Genomic DNA, 15,591 nt, shown 5'->3' on the forward strand with positions numbered 1-15,591 from the left:
GGGATTATACTGCCGCTGCAGGCTTCCTGTTAACTATGGCGCTCAGCACACTCTCTCTCTGTTTCCCTCTCCTCCCCTTCTCTCTCTCTCTCTCTCTCTCTCTCTCTCTCTCTCTCTCTCTCTCGTGTATGTGTGGTATGTATGTGCACACATAGGTATGGAAGCTGATGTCTGTTCTTCTCTTCCATCTCTCTTCACCGTTATTTTTTGAGACGGGCCCTCTCGCTAAACCTTAAGCTCATGGATGTGTTAGGCTGGCTGATGGATGAGCTTCTGGGGTCTCATTGTCTCTATCACCCCAAGGTTGGGGTTACAGGCCTGCACCCCTATGCCTGACCTTTTACGTGGGTCTCGGGGATCCAAACTAAGTGTCTCAGGCTTATGTGGCAGGTAGTTTTCAGACTGGGTATGTGCAGTCCTGTGTCAACCATTACTAGCTATATAATCAAGTAGTGTCAATTACACTCACGTTACCATGCAACAGATCTTTAAAACTTTTTCGTTTTGTGAAACTGGAACTCAGTGGACTGGTTGAATGGCACCCCCTTTGTTTTTCCTCCACGAGTCTCTTAAGACCACACGCCTACTCTCAGTAGATTTCACAAACTTTGGATTCCTCATGGAATGCAGTTACAGCATGTCACTTTGCACATGGCTGTGGTTTAGCATAATGCCCTCAAGGCTCATCCACGTTGAAGCAGGTGACAGGACTCCCTTCCTATTAAAGGGTGAGTAATATCCCATTGCTCTGTGAACCACACTGTTGGCCAATGCCTGCTCTGGTAGGCACTGGAGCTGCTCCCCCCCCCCCCCCCCCCCCCCCCCCCCCCCCCCCCCCCCGGCTGCGGTGCATTGCCACAGTGAGCACAGGATGTTCCTGAGTGCTTGAACTCCAGCAACCAACACTAAAGCGTTCTCATAGCTGGCTGTGGGCTCAGGCTGCAGCCATTTCTGGCCGGACTCTCATCTCTGAATGTATGGGCCACAGTAGAGAAATCCCTGCCTCAAAGAAACTTGAATAGAACACTGACCACACGTTGAGGAGACTTGGAGGTTTCTTGAATTGGAATCATTATCAAGACAAGCACATTTCTTTTCTCCAAGTTCTCAGGGCTAGGTGTACACCAACCTGGTCACAAGGTCAGGAGCAAGCGCTGAAGAAGTCAGCATGGGGTTTGTGTTATTGAGAGGGAGAATGGGCTCACATTTCAATGATCATACAAAGGGCCTCACATTTCAATTATCATACAAAGGGCCCAACTGGAGTCTGGCGACTTCTCTGACTCTCCAGGTTTGAGTTAGGCGTTCACAAAGAACTGTAGGTCTGAGGCACATGGGACAGAGACTAGTCTCTCACAGGGCACAAAAGCCCCCTCCAAGACTCTGATGCAGAGCCCCTTTCTCTTAGGGGATGGCTAAGAAGCACTGCTGCTGGGAGGGGTCATCAGGCTGCCCCTTCCACTCCCAGACCCCAGGGCCTGGAACTGCATCTGGGCTCACAGGCCGTGACTGTGGCTGACATTCCTGATAGAGTTAGGCGTTGTGAGAAGAATCAGGACTAGCTCTCAAGCCTTCTGGAGGACTAAAAAAGATTCCCCCTTCCAAGGGGGAACATGCAAACCACTGCAGACCTGAGCCCCCAGACTGCACCGCACTGACTGCTTGCAGCCCATCACTCAGTCTGCAAGAATGGGAGGATCCTTGCAAGCTCAACTTCTTGGAACCCTCTGACTGGGGTTGTTACTTGTCAGTTAGCATACACGGCTGTTAGAATAGCTTACCCTCTGGGTATCTACCAGACCAACTCTGTTCCTTTCAGCTCTCACATTCTGTGAATTAATGATGCCCTTCAGCCATCCAATCCATTCTACCTTTTATTTGACATTTGTTCATTTGATACATATATACATATATAAAAGCTCTGTACATGGTAAAAAATACAAAATAAGCATTTCCTTATAAGTTATGAAGTTACACAGCTATCTTTTAAACTTTAAAGACCATTGCAGAGAAAAATAATGAGAGAGATGTAGCCAGCCCTTCATTCTGGTCATTCACAATAACCTCAGTATAAAATATCCATACAAAATATATAGACACAGGAGAGCACAGCTCATAAAAGCTGCGCAGACAGCAAAGCTGTGTGGAAAAAAATATCAAAGAGGCACAAAAGTCCACACCCCAGTGCCTGCAGCTTGGCAGCCTGCAACCCCCCCTCACCCCCCCAAAATAACAAAAGGACACAGAGCAGAGTCCTGAGTGTACATGTTCTACGTGTGGAGGAAGTGAAATGTTTCAGAATCAACTAGAAATAGAGACACACTCTTCTCTACAGAGAGAAATCACTTCCTCCCCCAAAGGAGCATCAGGAGGGACAGACGTGAGATGCTCATGCTCGCTGGTGCTTTCCTCTTAGGTGGGAAGGCATAACCGTGCCCTCATTCATTCTCTTTTGGAATTTCTTGTGCTCTCTACCCTCATGGTGAGAAAACAGAACGACTGGCTGCTACTCCTTGCGGGAAGATGACCATCTAGGAGGTTGGGGTCACAGGCTTGGTGTTTGACAGGACCTGGCTCACAGTAAGCCGGGGCGGTGGGACTAGAGACACCCTTCCACACGCACGCGCACACACCCCCTGCACACCCTGTCTAAAATAGTTTGCAATAAATAGACACCATGTGGCCCCTGTGGGAGTTAAGACTGTTTGGAGGTGGCAGCATGGAGCAAGGAAATGTCTCTTTGGGACAGCGGAAAGGGCTGTGGCACCCCTGAGAAGGTAGTGGGTAGGTGGTGACAAGAGGCAGCGTCCAGGCTCCTGTACAGAGGCAGTCACTGAGTGGGCGCTCCCTCTCCAATTTTAAAATCGCAGCAGTCCGGGAGCCGGGAGCCAGAGGGGCTCCTAGGACACGGTGATTTCCTGGTCCTCCTCGCCCTCTTCATCCTCATCGGAATCAGAGAAGTCCGAGGGTTTCCCCGGACTGCTGGAGTGCGCAGGAGAGCCGGGCAGGGGCCCTTCCAGCAGGTGTCGAGGGTCAGGGGGCGCATGGTAGGCCAGGCAGGGACCCGGGATGTCTTCCTCCTCATCCCCAGGGCCCTTCTGGCCTACGTCGCTAAGGTCTGGGTGAGGGTTTAGTTTTGTGGGAAGGGTCTGCTCTCGGCAGCCCCCGCTAGACAGGAGCTCGCGCTCTTTCGAGTTCCGCCACTTCATGCGTCGATTCTGGAACCAGATTTTCACCTGTGATGGAAGAACGGGAAGCCAGTCAGAGTGTGCTCACTGCCAGGCGGGGGTGGGGGGTGGGGGGTGGGGAGGTGGGGATGGGGGCGGGGGGGGGGACAGAGCCCTCCGGACCCAGGCTTGGGAACACGGGGGAGGGAGCTGTCTTTCTTGCCTTCAAGGTGATTTCTGCGGAGTTACTCCTTACTAACCTTGTAGCTCCTCATTTCTCTCCAGCTCAGTCTTCTACCCACCCTCCCATCCAGGAACGTTGGCACTCATATATTCAGCCTATCCATTCATCCACTCATCCATGCATGTATCCAATTCATGTATCCATGTTCCTATTCATGTATCCATTCACCTACCCCAACTTTGCATACACTTATCCATGCATACACATCTATCTATGCACATACGTTTCTCCATCCATATATCTACCCATGCATCCTTGCACCCCTCCATCCACCCTCTCCTCCGGCACTTGACTCAGTTGGGCGGGTCGGGGCGTTGGGTCTACTGAAATGGGAGTGGGGAAGCAGGCTGCTCTGGGGAACCTCAAATAACTTGGCTCCTACGCTTACTCCTCCGCCAGGCCTAGGTTTCCCCAGCTGCACTGCCGGTCTAAGCCGGAGAGAGTTCTTGCAATTGATTGGCACGGGTTAGGGTGGAGTGTGAGGGTGGGGCGGTGGAGGCCGCGAGCACCTGCGAGTCCTTCAAGCCCAGCTTGGCCGCCAGCTTCTTCCGGTCCGGCTTGCTGATGTATTTCTGCTTCTGGAACGTCTTCTCCAGGGCTTTGCGCTGCACGTCGGAGAACACAGCTCTGCGCAGCATGCCCCGGCGAGGCTTCCCGCGAGCGGCTAGCGGCCAGGAGAACGTTCCAGGGATGGGCACCACGCTGGAGGACGCTGCGGGGTGGGGGAGGTGACGAGTGAGCTGGGAGTCCTGCCGAGCGGGAGCCTCCACCTCCCCTAAGCAGTTTTCCCTGGCTTTCTCCCTCCCTTTCTCTCGGGTCCCTTCATCTCTTTAAAGCACTCCTTTTTCTCCCGGTAGAGAATAGACCGAGAACCTACAACCTGCCTGAGTGAAAGGCGCTTTCCGCACAAATAACTTTCCCTTTCAACCGTGCAAACCCGGATTAGGAAAAACCACGAAAACAGAGGCCACAATCGCCTGTTGCTCCCCCAACCCCTACCATTCAAGACGCACCAACCAGCTTAAATAGCAACAGAATAAAGTAAATTTCAAAAATAAAAATAAATAATCCCTCAGAGACCACGCAACACACACTGGCGTTCCCTCTAAGACCCACGGATTCGCAATCACCTTGGTGACATGTGTATTTTTTAAAACAAGGTACTTTGCTGGTTTGGCAGACAGGAGAAAATCCGCTTTGACTTAATCCAGTCATTCATCTTTTTTTTTTTTTTAATATGATTTTTTCTGTCCCCCCCCCCCCCCAACAACGTAAAGAAATCGGCCTGAATACAAGGAAAGTGGCGTCTAATTAGCACATTGACCGCTTCCCACTGGGAATTGGTGCTATAAAAAGGGGGAGAGTTTCACTTTAAGGGAGAGAAAAAGAAAAACAAAAAGAAACAGAGACGCTAACGAAGCGTGAATGGTAATTGTGTAGTAATGAACTAACCGCAAAAGGCTACGGACAAGCAGCGAGAGCCATATATTACCGGGACAAAAGAGATTTACACTCAAGCTAAACACAACTGCAGGCCGAGACCATAGGGGGAGCAGTGATGGTAGAGGCTTCTCTACCCCCAATCTTTCACATTAAATGGACACGAAAAGCTATTTATAAAGCTCGGGTTGTTTTTGTTAGGCCATTGAGACGGGGGAGAAAGGAGCAAATTCCATTGTGGGCAAAAGCCTGAATGGTGGTGATGGGGAGTTTCTCTCCCCCCTACACACACACTTTAAAAAAAAATCCGTCGCTAGTTTCTTTTGCTGTTATTGGGAATTCTGTCCTGGTCATGCCCAGCCCCCACCCGTCACCATCTAAGGGCTTCCCTGCTTTCTGAGTTTTAAACAGCTGTAAAGCATTCTAGCTGACGTTTGAACACTCAAAAATTCCCAGGATGAAAACTTTTGAGGGTGCTTCGCCTGTGGACGAGTACCCAGTGCCGGATTCTGCCAAGTGTTTCTTCATTCTCAAAAAGAGCCCGCGGGCAAGATATGGGGTTGGGAAATCAGGTTGGCAGGAGAAGGTTAAGGTCGCAGGAGGATCGTTGCTTCCTACCCCTAGGCGACCCCAGGCATCCCACACAAGAGGGTATGCCATGCGGTCTGGTGGAAAAGCAAAAACAAAAACAAAAAACCCACCCGGCCCTGAATGAGTGTTAAAGGGAAATTAGCCGCGGCTGGTAGGTGTTTCTTGGCGGCGTGGAGGGGCGAGGGCCGGTCTGCGTGTGGCTGCCCGGAGGAGCTGGCCAATTGGTCACGGTGCTGAGACCTTTGTGGCGAATGGTGGCCAAGTGCACCGACTCTGTGGGAAACGGCGGCGTGAAGGGATGCCAACAGCTCCTCGCCGGGAAGGGAACCGCCTCAAATGTCGACCATGACAATTCTTGCTAATTTGTAGAGCAGGGAATTGGTGCGTAGTGTCAAGCAGTCACTGCTTGTGCTAAATGGGGTATCAAATTGGCGCGACGGATTCGTGAATGTTGTACGCCTCGCAACCTCTGAACCAGAGAGTAACCCCGAGGGGTGGACGGAGAAATACGACTTCGGGGCAGGGAGTGACGGCCCGGACGGGGGGGGGGGGGGGCTGCCCCGCCTGGAGCAACGAACGCGAAAGAGACCTACCTGGGAAATAGGAGGATCTAATGAAGGGCTGGAAGGAGCCTTCGAAGTAAGGAAAGGCGAACGTCTTAGGAGGGGGGCTCTGCAGCAAAGCCGGCGATGTTTCTAGTAAGGGAGGTGGGGAGAATTTGGTCATGTGCCTGATCACTACGTCATATACAAGATATAATTAACACTGCAGCAGGCGTATTCACCTAGTAAAATAAATTTGTGTAGCATTGTCTTATTTGGGTGAATCCCTTTAGCTCCCGTTTGGGACCCTCTCCATTCCAGAGACTTAGGCAAATAGGATGGGGGTGAGTGGGGTGGGATGTTGCCGATCCATCCATAATATATACCAACACACTAAACATGTTTAAATACGCATGTTGTATTTAAAGCAAAAAAAAAGTCTCCTAGGTGTTGAGGGCGGGAACGCAGACACCAAAGCGCTTGCGCCCTGACGTGCCAGACTGGGTAGCTGCGCTTAGTGGTCCCGGGGCTCAAGTTCATTGGGAGGTTTTTCCTCCTCCTAAATCCTCAGTACCTAAATTTCATAATCCGTGACCTGGCCCTTGGGATCTGAGTTCCTGCGTGGACCTGTGCACGAACAAGCTCAGAGGAACTCGTTTGTGAAGGACTGAGCGGAAGGATGCTCGGTCGCTGGATGTGATCGAGGGCTTGGCTGTCACTTACCTCTTCTGGGCGCGGATGAGAGGATGGCGTTCACCCCAAACTTCAAGAACGTGGGCTCGCTGGCAGGGGAGAGGGCAGTCTGTGGAGAGCTGTCACGCCGGCTCCCGGGCCCCGGAGAGCCCAGGTCCGAGGTCCCCGAGTCAGCGAGGACTGTGGGGGCCTCCTGCCTGGGGGGTGACAGGCTGGCAGTGGGTACGCTGCGAGGCAGGTAGGCAGGGGGCCGACTGATGCGGATCAAATCTTCCACTAGGAAACTAGAGTGGCCAGAAAATGCAGATTGAAGGGACTGGGGCAGTGTTAAGGTGGGCGTGGGTCGCAGGAGGCTGGAATACCCCGCGGGGGGCGCGAGGAGGCCGGGGAACATCATGGTCAGAGCCGGGCGGGTGCAGTAGCCCCTTTTCCCGTGGCCGGAGGGCAAACGCCTGGCTTCCCGCCCCTCCCGTGGTGCCCTCTGCGGCTCAGTGTCCTGGTAACCGTCCTACTTGGGCGTCTGCGAGTTCTCTGTGGCTCTCCCCGTCCAGGAGATGGTTTTATAGGGGCCCGCCCGCTCCAGAGCTTTGAAAACTGACAGCTCTGACAATGAAGTTCAACAAAGTTCTCCACTCGGGCTTCATTCGCGGGAGGTTCCGGGCTCTCTGATTGGTGCAGAGACGCAATTTATGATTGGATTAGTCTTCATAAGCATGGCCCGCACAATGGGGCGGCAACAAAGGCCGGTGCGCATCAACCCTGCGCATCAACGGCCTCTCTACTATACAGTGAGCCCCCAAAGCTCTCGCTGGGGGTTTTTGTTCTGAAGCAACACCCGGGATAATTAAATGCCTATTTAGAAGTTTCAGATGACATCTTGCCGCATAGAAAAGGAATTATTTAAAGAACGCACTAAATTTATTTGCGCCCCCCTGCTGAGCCTAGAAAATAAATCAATAAATATTCATAGAAGTACATCTCCAGGCTATCGGTAAAATAACTCTCCCTTGTGTGTGAGGGGCCGTGTGGAAAATTTCAAGCCCTTAAGCATGAAACATACTAAGTCTCTGGTCTCCAGCTATTTCTCACTCAATAGCAAACGTAGAGCAGATGCGCGGGATGGGTTGGAAGTCCCTCTCTCACACTTCGGGGAAACTTGGAAATAGAAGCCCTCGTGCTATCCAACGACACTCCGACCGGTTTGGGCAGATTTGAGGGGAGTTAGTATTGGTGTTGTTTTGTTTTCGTTTTCGTAGAATAGTTTAATTTCAGAGTTTGTGGGTGCAGAAGCAGCAACACCATCCACCTTGAACTCCCAATAACCTGGAACAGGAGGAGAGGGAGAGGTGGAGGGGAAGGGACAGGGAAAGGGGAAGGGGTAGGGGGGAAGGGGAGGGAGAGGGAAAGAGAGAAATAGAGAGAGACATGTATATAGAGAGAAATAGAGGGAGAAAGGGAGAGAAAAATAGAAATATATATATATATATATATATATATATATATATATATATATATATATAGAGAGAGAGAGAGAGAGAGAGAGAGAGAGAGAGAGAGAGAATGTGCGTGTTTCAGAGAACTTCGTTGGGACTTTGCTCAGAGTGCAGGGACGTTCCTTGGAGGAGGAGCCTTGGAGAACCTGGGACCCAAGCTGGACAGGCGATTCCACCTAGGAAGGGCTCACACCCTTGAAAGCGCTCTTCCTTCCGGTAGGTCAATCCAGGCAGCATCGCTTTTTCCAACCTTTAGGAGCTCTGAAGCTCACCATCCTGACCCTTTGTTTAAGCCAGGACCCTCGAACGTCTGAACAAAACTCCAGATATCGCTGGGCGCTTAACTCTCGAACATTTGCCCAGCTTCTGGATTCACTGCTCGAGAGAACTGTGTGAAAACTACCTGGAAGATCTAGGTACACATTGGGGGAAATGTCCCAATGTGTACCTAGCCTTTCCAACCAGAACCCCTGTGAGCCTCCTTTGGCTTTCCTGGGCCAGGGCTGAGGTGGCTCCGAGCCTCCATTGCCTGGTTTCTGGCCCGGCGAGATGACAGATGTGTTAAATGTCCCATTCATTTCTTTAGTGCGATTGAACCCTCCCCAAAGAGAAGTGTGCAGCCCTGCCAGGCCGCCCTGATCCTATTAGCCATGAACTAACTGTCACTTTCAGCTGCTTTTCCTTTTTGCTTTTTAACACAAAGCTTTCTCAAAAATCTTATTAACCAGCCTTATTTCTCTGGATGGTTTTGTTCGGGGCGTTTTGTGTTGATGATCGCCATGTCGATGCTTTAACCATTCATGAAAGTGCATCTGCAATTTATATCACATTAAACCAGGAACGGAGCGCACTAAAGCTCTCCCTTGATTCAAATTAGAAAGTTGTTTGGGCCGGACTCTGGGTGAATTCATGCTTGAAGATGGCGAAACTCCAGAGTTTCCGAACCCAGGAGGAATAGCTTTCCAGAAAGAAGCAGCTCAAACGTGGCCATTTAAACAAGACAGCACCGCGGGGCCCTGTGCGAGCGAGGGGGCAGGTCTGCTGAGGAATTTTCGAAGTTCCTCTTTTATAACGTCTTTCAGCAAAATAGGCTAAAATTCCTCCTCCTCCTCCTCCCTTTTCTTCATTCTCTGTTTCCCTCTCCTCTTTCCCTCCCATCTCTCTTCCCCTCCCTTCTTATTCCCTGCTCCTCTCCTTACTTCACCCCCATCCCTCCATCCTCGTCGGAGGCCAGGAGCAGCCCGGAAATTCTGAAGAGCCTTTTGACTACAGGTGCTGGCGTTTCTGGGCATAAGGCCTTTCCTCCTCTCCGGATATGGGAGTTCAGCCTCTACCAGCAGAAGTCCCTAGGTTTCTGCCGGTGGGAGAAAGGGCCAGTGAGCAGGTGGGTCTGAGGCTGGGCTTTCCAAGGTTACTTCCGCGGAGGTGTGGCTTTCACTGCCCAGGCAGGCTCCTGACTCCTCTCCACATCCCCAAACAGTTTTGCTTATCCACAACCCAAAGGCAGCTAAACCTCTGCCTTTACGAGGCCGCCCTGACTCACTGTAAGGTAGGTCCGCCCTTTGCTGAGCCACACGGACCCCTTAAGAATTCCTCTGGCGACAAAGAGAAAAACGGGGTGGGGGGGGGGAGACTGGCCGCTGTTGAAAGAGCAAAATTAAATCCTAAGGAAGCAAAAAATTGCAGGAACGGATCTTACTTTAAAGTGATTTCTGAACGCGCCTTTTCAAACTCGTGGCCACCGAGGGCCACGCGCATGGCGGCCGCGCCTAAGTCCTGTGACTAATGCCATTTGACCTGCGCGCGAGGGGTTTTGTGAGTCCTGACACTCGCTATAATGTCGTTATCTTCAAGTTTATTTCGGAGAAATCACTCCCGTTCTTTATTCTGAGTTGAGATTTCTACCTTTTTCTCTTTCCAGGGAAAGAAGGTGCGCACACCTTTAATCCCGGCACTTGAGAAGTAAACGCAGGAGGATCTCTGTGAGTTCGAGACCAGCCTAGTATACATAGTGAGTTCCGGGCTAGCCAAGGCTTCATAGCAAGACACTGTCTCAAAAAGCAAAACAAAAGAAAGAAGATCGGAGAGGGAGAACGTGGGAGCTCAGCTCGGGTTTGGGGTCAGGCCCTTCTCTGCCTGAAGCTACAGGCTGCTGGAGATACAGCCTCAGCTCCTGGCCTGAGAAGTCAAAGCTGCCAGAGGAGGGCTTGAGATCCGTCCCGAGGGTCCCTTTCTGCTAGGCAAATGCCTTTGCAACCTCCCGACTCTCTGCCGACAGCTCCGACCTGGGAGAGTCCAGACGAAGGAGCCTGGGCCACCTAGCGAGGAGCTTCCCAGCTCGTGTGAAGCTTCCGGATCGCGGGGCCCTAAGGCAGCCTTTTGCAAGCTGCGGATTCCATAGGCTTTGGTCCTCGGCTCTGGGGCACACGGAAAGTGCAGTAGACGGGAGAGACAGGCAGTTCTCTGTGTGGGAGGCGACGACAGGGATCACACCCGCCGCTAGGCTTCTCCGCTTGGGGGTGGTGGGGAGTGAGTGAGAAGAGAGCGCTGACTGGACCTGTGATGGAGCGAGGAGTGAGCCAGAAAGCTTTACGACGGCCCCGACCTCTATTAAGACAACTCTGAGGGGCTCACCTTTAGAATAGGCCACAAGGAGCTACTGGCGGCCCGGCCGTTTCTAGCCCCCCTCCCTTTCACACCCTCTCCCCTCTTTTTCCTCGAAAATCCTTCTATTGTGCCAATCAAGCAGATGGTTTCTAGAAAATATAGCTTGGCCTCGCTGACCGAAACTAATTTTAACTAGCTTTCCAGGCCCGCGACGTTTGTTTTGCTCTTAGAAAATAGCTCCCCAAACAGCTGGCAAGGGTGAATTAAACCCATTAAAGACACGTTTATAAGAAATTATATTCACATAGATTGCCTGAACCCCTTGTGCAGCCCAAGAGAAGAGTGTTATTTAAATGAAAATGTCGCCAAAGGCTCCCCTCCTTCTCGTCGTCGTAGCCTGAAAGTCTCAAAACATTTTACTAAATAGATTAACTTGACCATTGTCTCCCATCACATTGATCAGCTTCATTAAGTGAATAGCCCAACAAATATATTACGCATGCATGAAAAGCTCTTTTTCCAAGGCCCTCATTGTATCCTCGGCCCTGACAGGTGGTTAACTGTGTGTTGTGTTTTTTTGTGAGTTTTTTGTGTTTTCTTTTCTTTTTCTTTAAAAAAAAAATTTTTTTTTTTTTTAATTCAAAGAAAAAGGCTCTCTGTAGGGCAGCCCAGTGAGGTGGCGCTGTCTTGGCAGTCCCCCCTGGGTCCCGCCCCTCCAGGGATGTACAGCCCCCGAGTGCTGGGCAGTGAGTGCATCAGAGCCCATTTGAAGAAATCAGAATTGAATCCTGGTGATTCAAGGCTTCAACCTTCAAAACCTCATCTGAGAATTAAGTTCAGAGTGTTTCTAACACACACTCCCTCTAGTCTTGAAGTTAAACTCCTTTCTCTTTTCCTTGCCTACCCAATTCTAGTCTTTTTTTAAAAAAGTGTGTGTGTGTGTGTGTGTGTGTGTGTGTGTGTGTGTGTAAGTGTGGAAGTCAGAGGAGAGCTGGCAGGATTTGGTACTCTCCTTCTACCAGGTGGGTCCCGGGAATTGAACTTGGGTTATCTAGCTTGGCAGCAAGCTCCTTTACCCCCTGAGCCATCTCCCCAGCCCAGTTCTAGTCTTTTAACTCAGGTTTGCTTCCAATTCACTTTATGGTGTGGCTTTAAGGAAAGCCCTCCTCTCCTGGGCCTCCGTGGGCCATGGGGCTCTTTAAAGGCCTTTCAGAGGTGAGCTTGTGGAACGGAAAACACTCCTGCTTTTTGCCCAGCTGGCTCTGGGGCCCCAGCAGCTCTCTCTCAGCCTTTGGGCCCAATAGGAAGTGTTTCCAGGAAGCGGGAAGCTGGAACTGCGGGGAGCAGGTAGGTTGGCCATTGAGGAAGGGCTGCAGGGGTTCACTTCCTGCCCTACCCACTCCTGGGTCTCAGAGTCATCAACAGGCCCTCAGACCCTATCCTGACCCTTTCCACCCTGCTCCAGCTCCCCTCAGGCCCGCTCACACCAGGAGGTATTGGCTGGACACCAATGGGAGAAGAGGGGGGGGGGCGTCTCCTCCCTAGCCTCTCCCTTGTCCTGGGCATCAGTTGCTTTAATCACAGGGCAGATTCATTCTTTCCACCCACCTCCCCCCCTTCTCACCCCAAGTGGGACCTACTGATTTTCTGTCTCTGACCCTTTCTGGCGAGAGGCTTGGGTGAAGGTGAAGTTGCCTGGCTGAGAAGGGGGCCTCTCCCTACCAAAATGGCTGCTTTTGTCCACAGACAGGAGAGAGGCAGATATCTGTTCAGCCTTCTCTGGGGTGCAGACCAGCTGCCCCTTAGAGAGGTTGATTTTTTTTTTTTAACTCAACAGAGGCTGTCTTGGGGAACCAGTGTGTTGGGTGCAGGTCCTGGAGCCCCCCCTCCCTTCCAAGCTGAGTATAAGAAATCTATGCTCTGAGTAGTGAGTCCCACGCCAGCCTGTCATGCTGTCTCCTGGGCAGTTCCCTGTCTTAATATCAAAACGTAGTCCTTGGACCTGGGGACTTGAGAGGTGCCTCAGCAGTTAAAGAGAGCTTGCTGCTCTTCCAAGGGACCAGAGGTCTATTCCCAAATCCCCACATCTGTTGGCTCGCAATTGCCTGTAATTCCAGCTCCAGGGCAATCTGACCCCTCTTCTGGCCTTCTCCGGAACCTGCATATGCATGGCATACACGAGAGCATAAACACATTTTAAAGATCTTTTTAAGTTAATCTTTCCCAACATTTAAGAGCCCTTAAGGGAAAAGGTCTTTGAGCTGAGACTCCCTTTGAAACCAATTCTTGCTTCCTTACCTTCTTAGTCCTTTTCTTTCATGTTCAACAAGGAAAATATAGAAGGAAGCATGGTTACATACACCCATAATAGTGGTACTGGAGAAATAATGGGGCTTGGAGGTTGAGAGTTGGGAGCCAGCCTGGATTACAACAGGAATCCCTATTTAAAAGACAAACAGACAAAGTAGATAGGTCCTGGGCCTAGGGGGAAACTCAATACTATCAGTCTGAAGAGGAACAATGCAATAAAATGACTCCTGAAGACATATTGCTACACCCGTGTACCAGTGCCTCACTCAGCCTTCACTGGAGAAGCCTCTTCTTGCAGTAGGTGGGAATTTATGTAAAGACCCCAGCTCTACAATGTGCAGAGAGTGAGAGACTTTGGAGCACTCAATTCTCAACGGAATGTCTTCATCAAACCCCTTCCCTCGAGGCTCAGGGATCTATGTGGAAGAGAAGGCAGGAAGACTGTAAGAGCCACAGATGATGGACAACTCCTAGGAAACAGACGCAACAGGACTGATGCACAGAGGGACACACAGAGACTGTGGCAGCACACGCAAGGCCTGCCCCAGTTCAAGCCAGACTGGGTTGGGGGAGGGGGGGGGACATGGACATGGCGTCCTGCTCCTAACCAAGAAGCTATTTGTAACTGATACCTGCTGGCAAAGGGGAAATCAGTTTTCTCCAATGGAGTCTCACTGGGCATATCAACCACACTCCAGGCAGGCCCCATGCCTAAGAGTAGTTGGCCAACACAGAATGGACTCAAGGTTTTTTCATAGTTTTTTTTTGTTTCATTCTTCTTTGTTTTCAGATTTTTTTTTTGGTCCTATTAGTCTTTTGTTTGCTTGTTTTGATTTTCTTTCTTTCTTTCTTTCTTTCTTTCTTTCTTTCTTTCTTTCTTTCTTTCTTTCTTTCTTTCTTTTGCTGAGAGAAGTTTTTATTATAATTTTCTGTATAAAATGTCCATCAGACGGAGGTCAGAGGGTGAGGGCACATGTTTATCAGGAACAAGGCGGACAGCTCCAGTGGCTTCCTGACCCTCTCTCATGCAGTCCTTGCTTAGAGTCCCAGGTGACCCACAGGTCCACGGTGAACAGTGAGGGTCAGAGGTGGCAGGCTCAGCAGGAGAGGAGAGGAGCATCAGCAGAGGTCGAGGCCAGAGTCCAGGGTCATGCTGTCAGCCTTCTGTTTCTTTAGGGGAGGACCCCCAGCTTCAGGGACACTGAAGCTGCTGGATGGAGGGGCGGTTGGAGGTGAGAGGACCCCAGATGTCATCTTCTTGGGCCCTTTCTTAGGTGACTCAGTTGGAAGAGGGATGCCAGAGTCTTCATATACTTTTCGCTTTACAGTGGTCTTTATCTGAGCCACTGTCCGTTCCTTAATGACACAGCTGATGTGATTAAGATCGTCCCCAAATCGATTCACAGCAGCCCTCAGCATCTCTATCTCTGCCTCAGTCGGCTTGGCACCGGCAGGGGAAGAGTCCGACACTGGATGCAGTTGCATCATCCAGCTCCTCGAGCTGACACACTGGATGCAGCTGCATCATCCAGCTCCTTGAGCTGACGTGAAGGCGGTGCCAGCCGCGGAGAAGATCTCTCCAACCTTGGTGGACACTGACGTCATGACCCCGTGCACCTCCTCACGGAGACGCCACCCTTGATTTTCATTTTTGTGAGTGTTTCTTGTTTGTTTGTTTGTTTGTTTGTTTGTTTTGAGACAGGGCTTCTCTATAATAGCCCTGGCTGTCCTGGAACTTACTCTGTAGACCACCAGGCTAGTCTCAAACTCACAGAGATCCACCTGCCTCTGCCTCCCGAGTGCTGGGATTAAAGGCTTGCACCACGGCCTGGAGTGAGTTTGTGTATGTGTTTGCTGTTGTTGTTTTGTTTCTGTTTGTTCTTGAAAGAAAGGGAGAAAAGGAACATAAAGTTGGGTGGGTGGGGAGAGAGAGCAGATCTGGATGGGGTTGGGGGAGGCTAAAAACATCACCAAAATATATTGTATGAAAAAATCTTTTCAAAACCAAACAGCAACAACATAAAAAAGTGACCAACAACCCCCCCCCCCAATAAAAGGATCAGAAGGAGGTGAGGTCATTGTAGAATGAGGACCAATTAATTGGAGAAGTTGGGATGGGACATCAAACTCATTTCTCATGTGAAATGTAGAGACACCAGAGTATTGTCTGGTCCAGACTCCCATGGGAGGATTAAAGGCAAGGCCATTGGTCCTTCATATTGTAATGAAAATTAGCTTTCTAATTATTGTTTTCCTAGCAGGTACCCACGGGAGGAAATCACAGGACAGAATCATAGTCAGTAAACAAGTCTATCTTATCCTAGGGTCATTCTGGCAATCTGGGTCTTTTAGTTGGAGAGGTAAGACAGTTAATGTTTGCAGTTATTACTTAGATGTGTACTAGTTTCCAGTCTCCGTCTTAGAGGTTTGTCGAGTTAGTCAGGATGGCTCTTCCCACTTCCTACCTCTTCTTGCTCCTGGAGATGCATCCTTTCTCGAGCACT

General features: G+C 50.7%; 2 protein-coding genes across 3 annotated transcripts; both read right to left on the bottom strand.

Annotated features, from left to right (window-relative positions):
• Positions 1–1,923: 1,923 nt before the first annotated feature.
• Positions 1,924–7,198, bottom strand: Dbx1 (developing brain homeobox 1). The gene is made up of 4 exons (XM_028880140.2): positions 6,708–7,198; positions 6,036–6,137; positions 3,921–4,123; positions 1,924–3,236 (listed from the first exon to the last, which is right to left on the bottom strand). The coding sequence occupies exons 1-4, from the start codon at positions 7,072–7,074 to the stop codon at positions 2,901–2,903; spliced, it is 1,008 nt and encodes a 335-aa protein (XP_028735973.1). The 5' UTR covers positions 7,075–7,198; the 3' UTR covers positions 1,924–2,900.
• Positions 7,199–14,019: 6,821 nt separating this feature from the next.
• Positions 14,020–14,692, bottom strand: LOC114700506 (chromatin complexes subunit BAP18-like). Of its 2 annotated transcripts, XM_028880142.2 has the most exons (3): positions 14,634–14,692; positions 14,536–14,588; positions 14,021–14,433 (listed from the first exon to the last, which is right to left on the bottom strand). In XM_028880142.2, exons 1-3 carry the CDS (start codon positions 14,690–14,692, stop codon positions 14,207–14,209), a joined length of 339 nt encoding a protein of 112 aa, XP_028735975.1. In that variant the 3' UTR covers positions 14,021–14,206. The 2 variants fall into 2 exon arrangements, with proteins under 2 accessions (XP_028735974.1, XP_028735975.1); XM_028880141.2 differs by having other exon boundaries at positions 14,020–14,588.
• Positions 14,693–15,591: the final 899 nt, after the last annotated feature.

This window comes from Peromyscus leucopus, chromosome 1 (genome assembly GCF_004664715.2).
Source record: "Peromyscus leucopus breed LL Stock chromosome 1, UCI_PerLeu_2.1, whole genome shotgun sequence".
Taxonomy (NCBI): Eukaryota; Metazoa; Chordata; class Mammalia; order Rodentia; family Cricetidae; genus Peromyscus; species Peromyscus leucopus.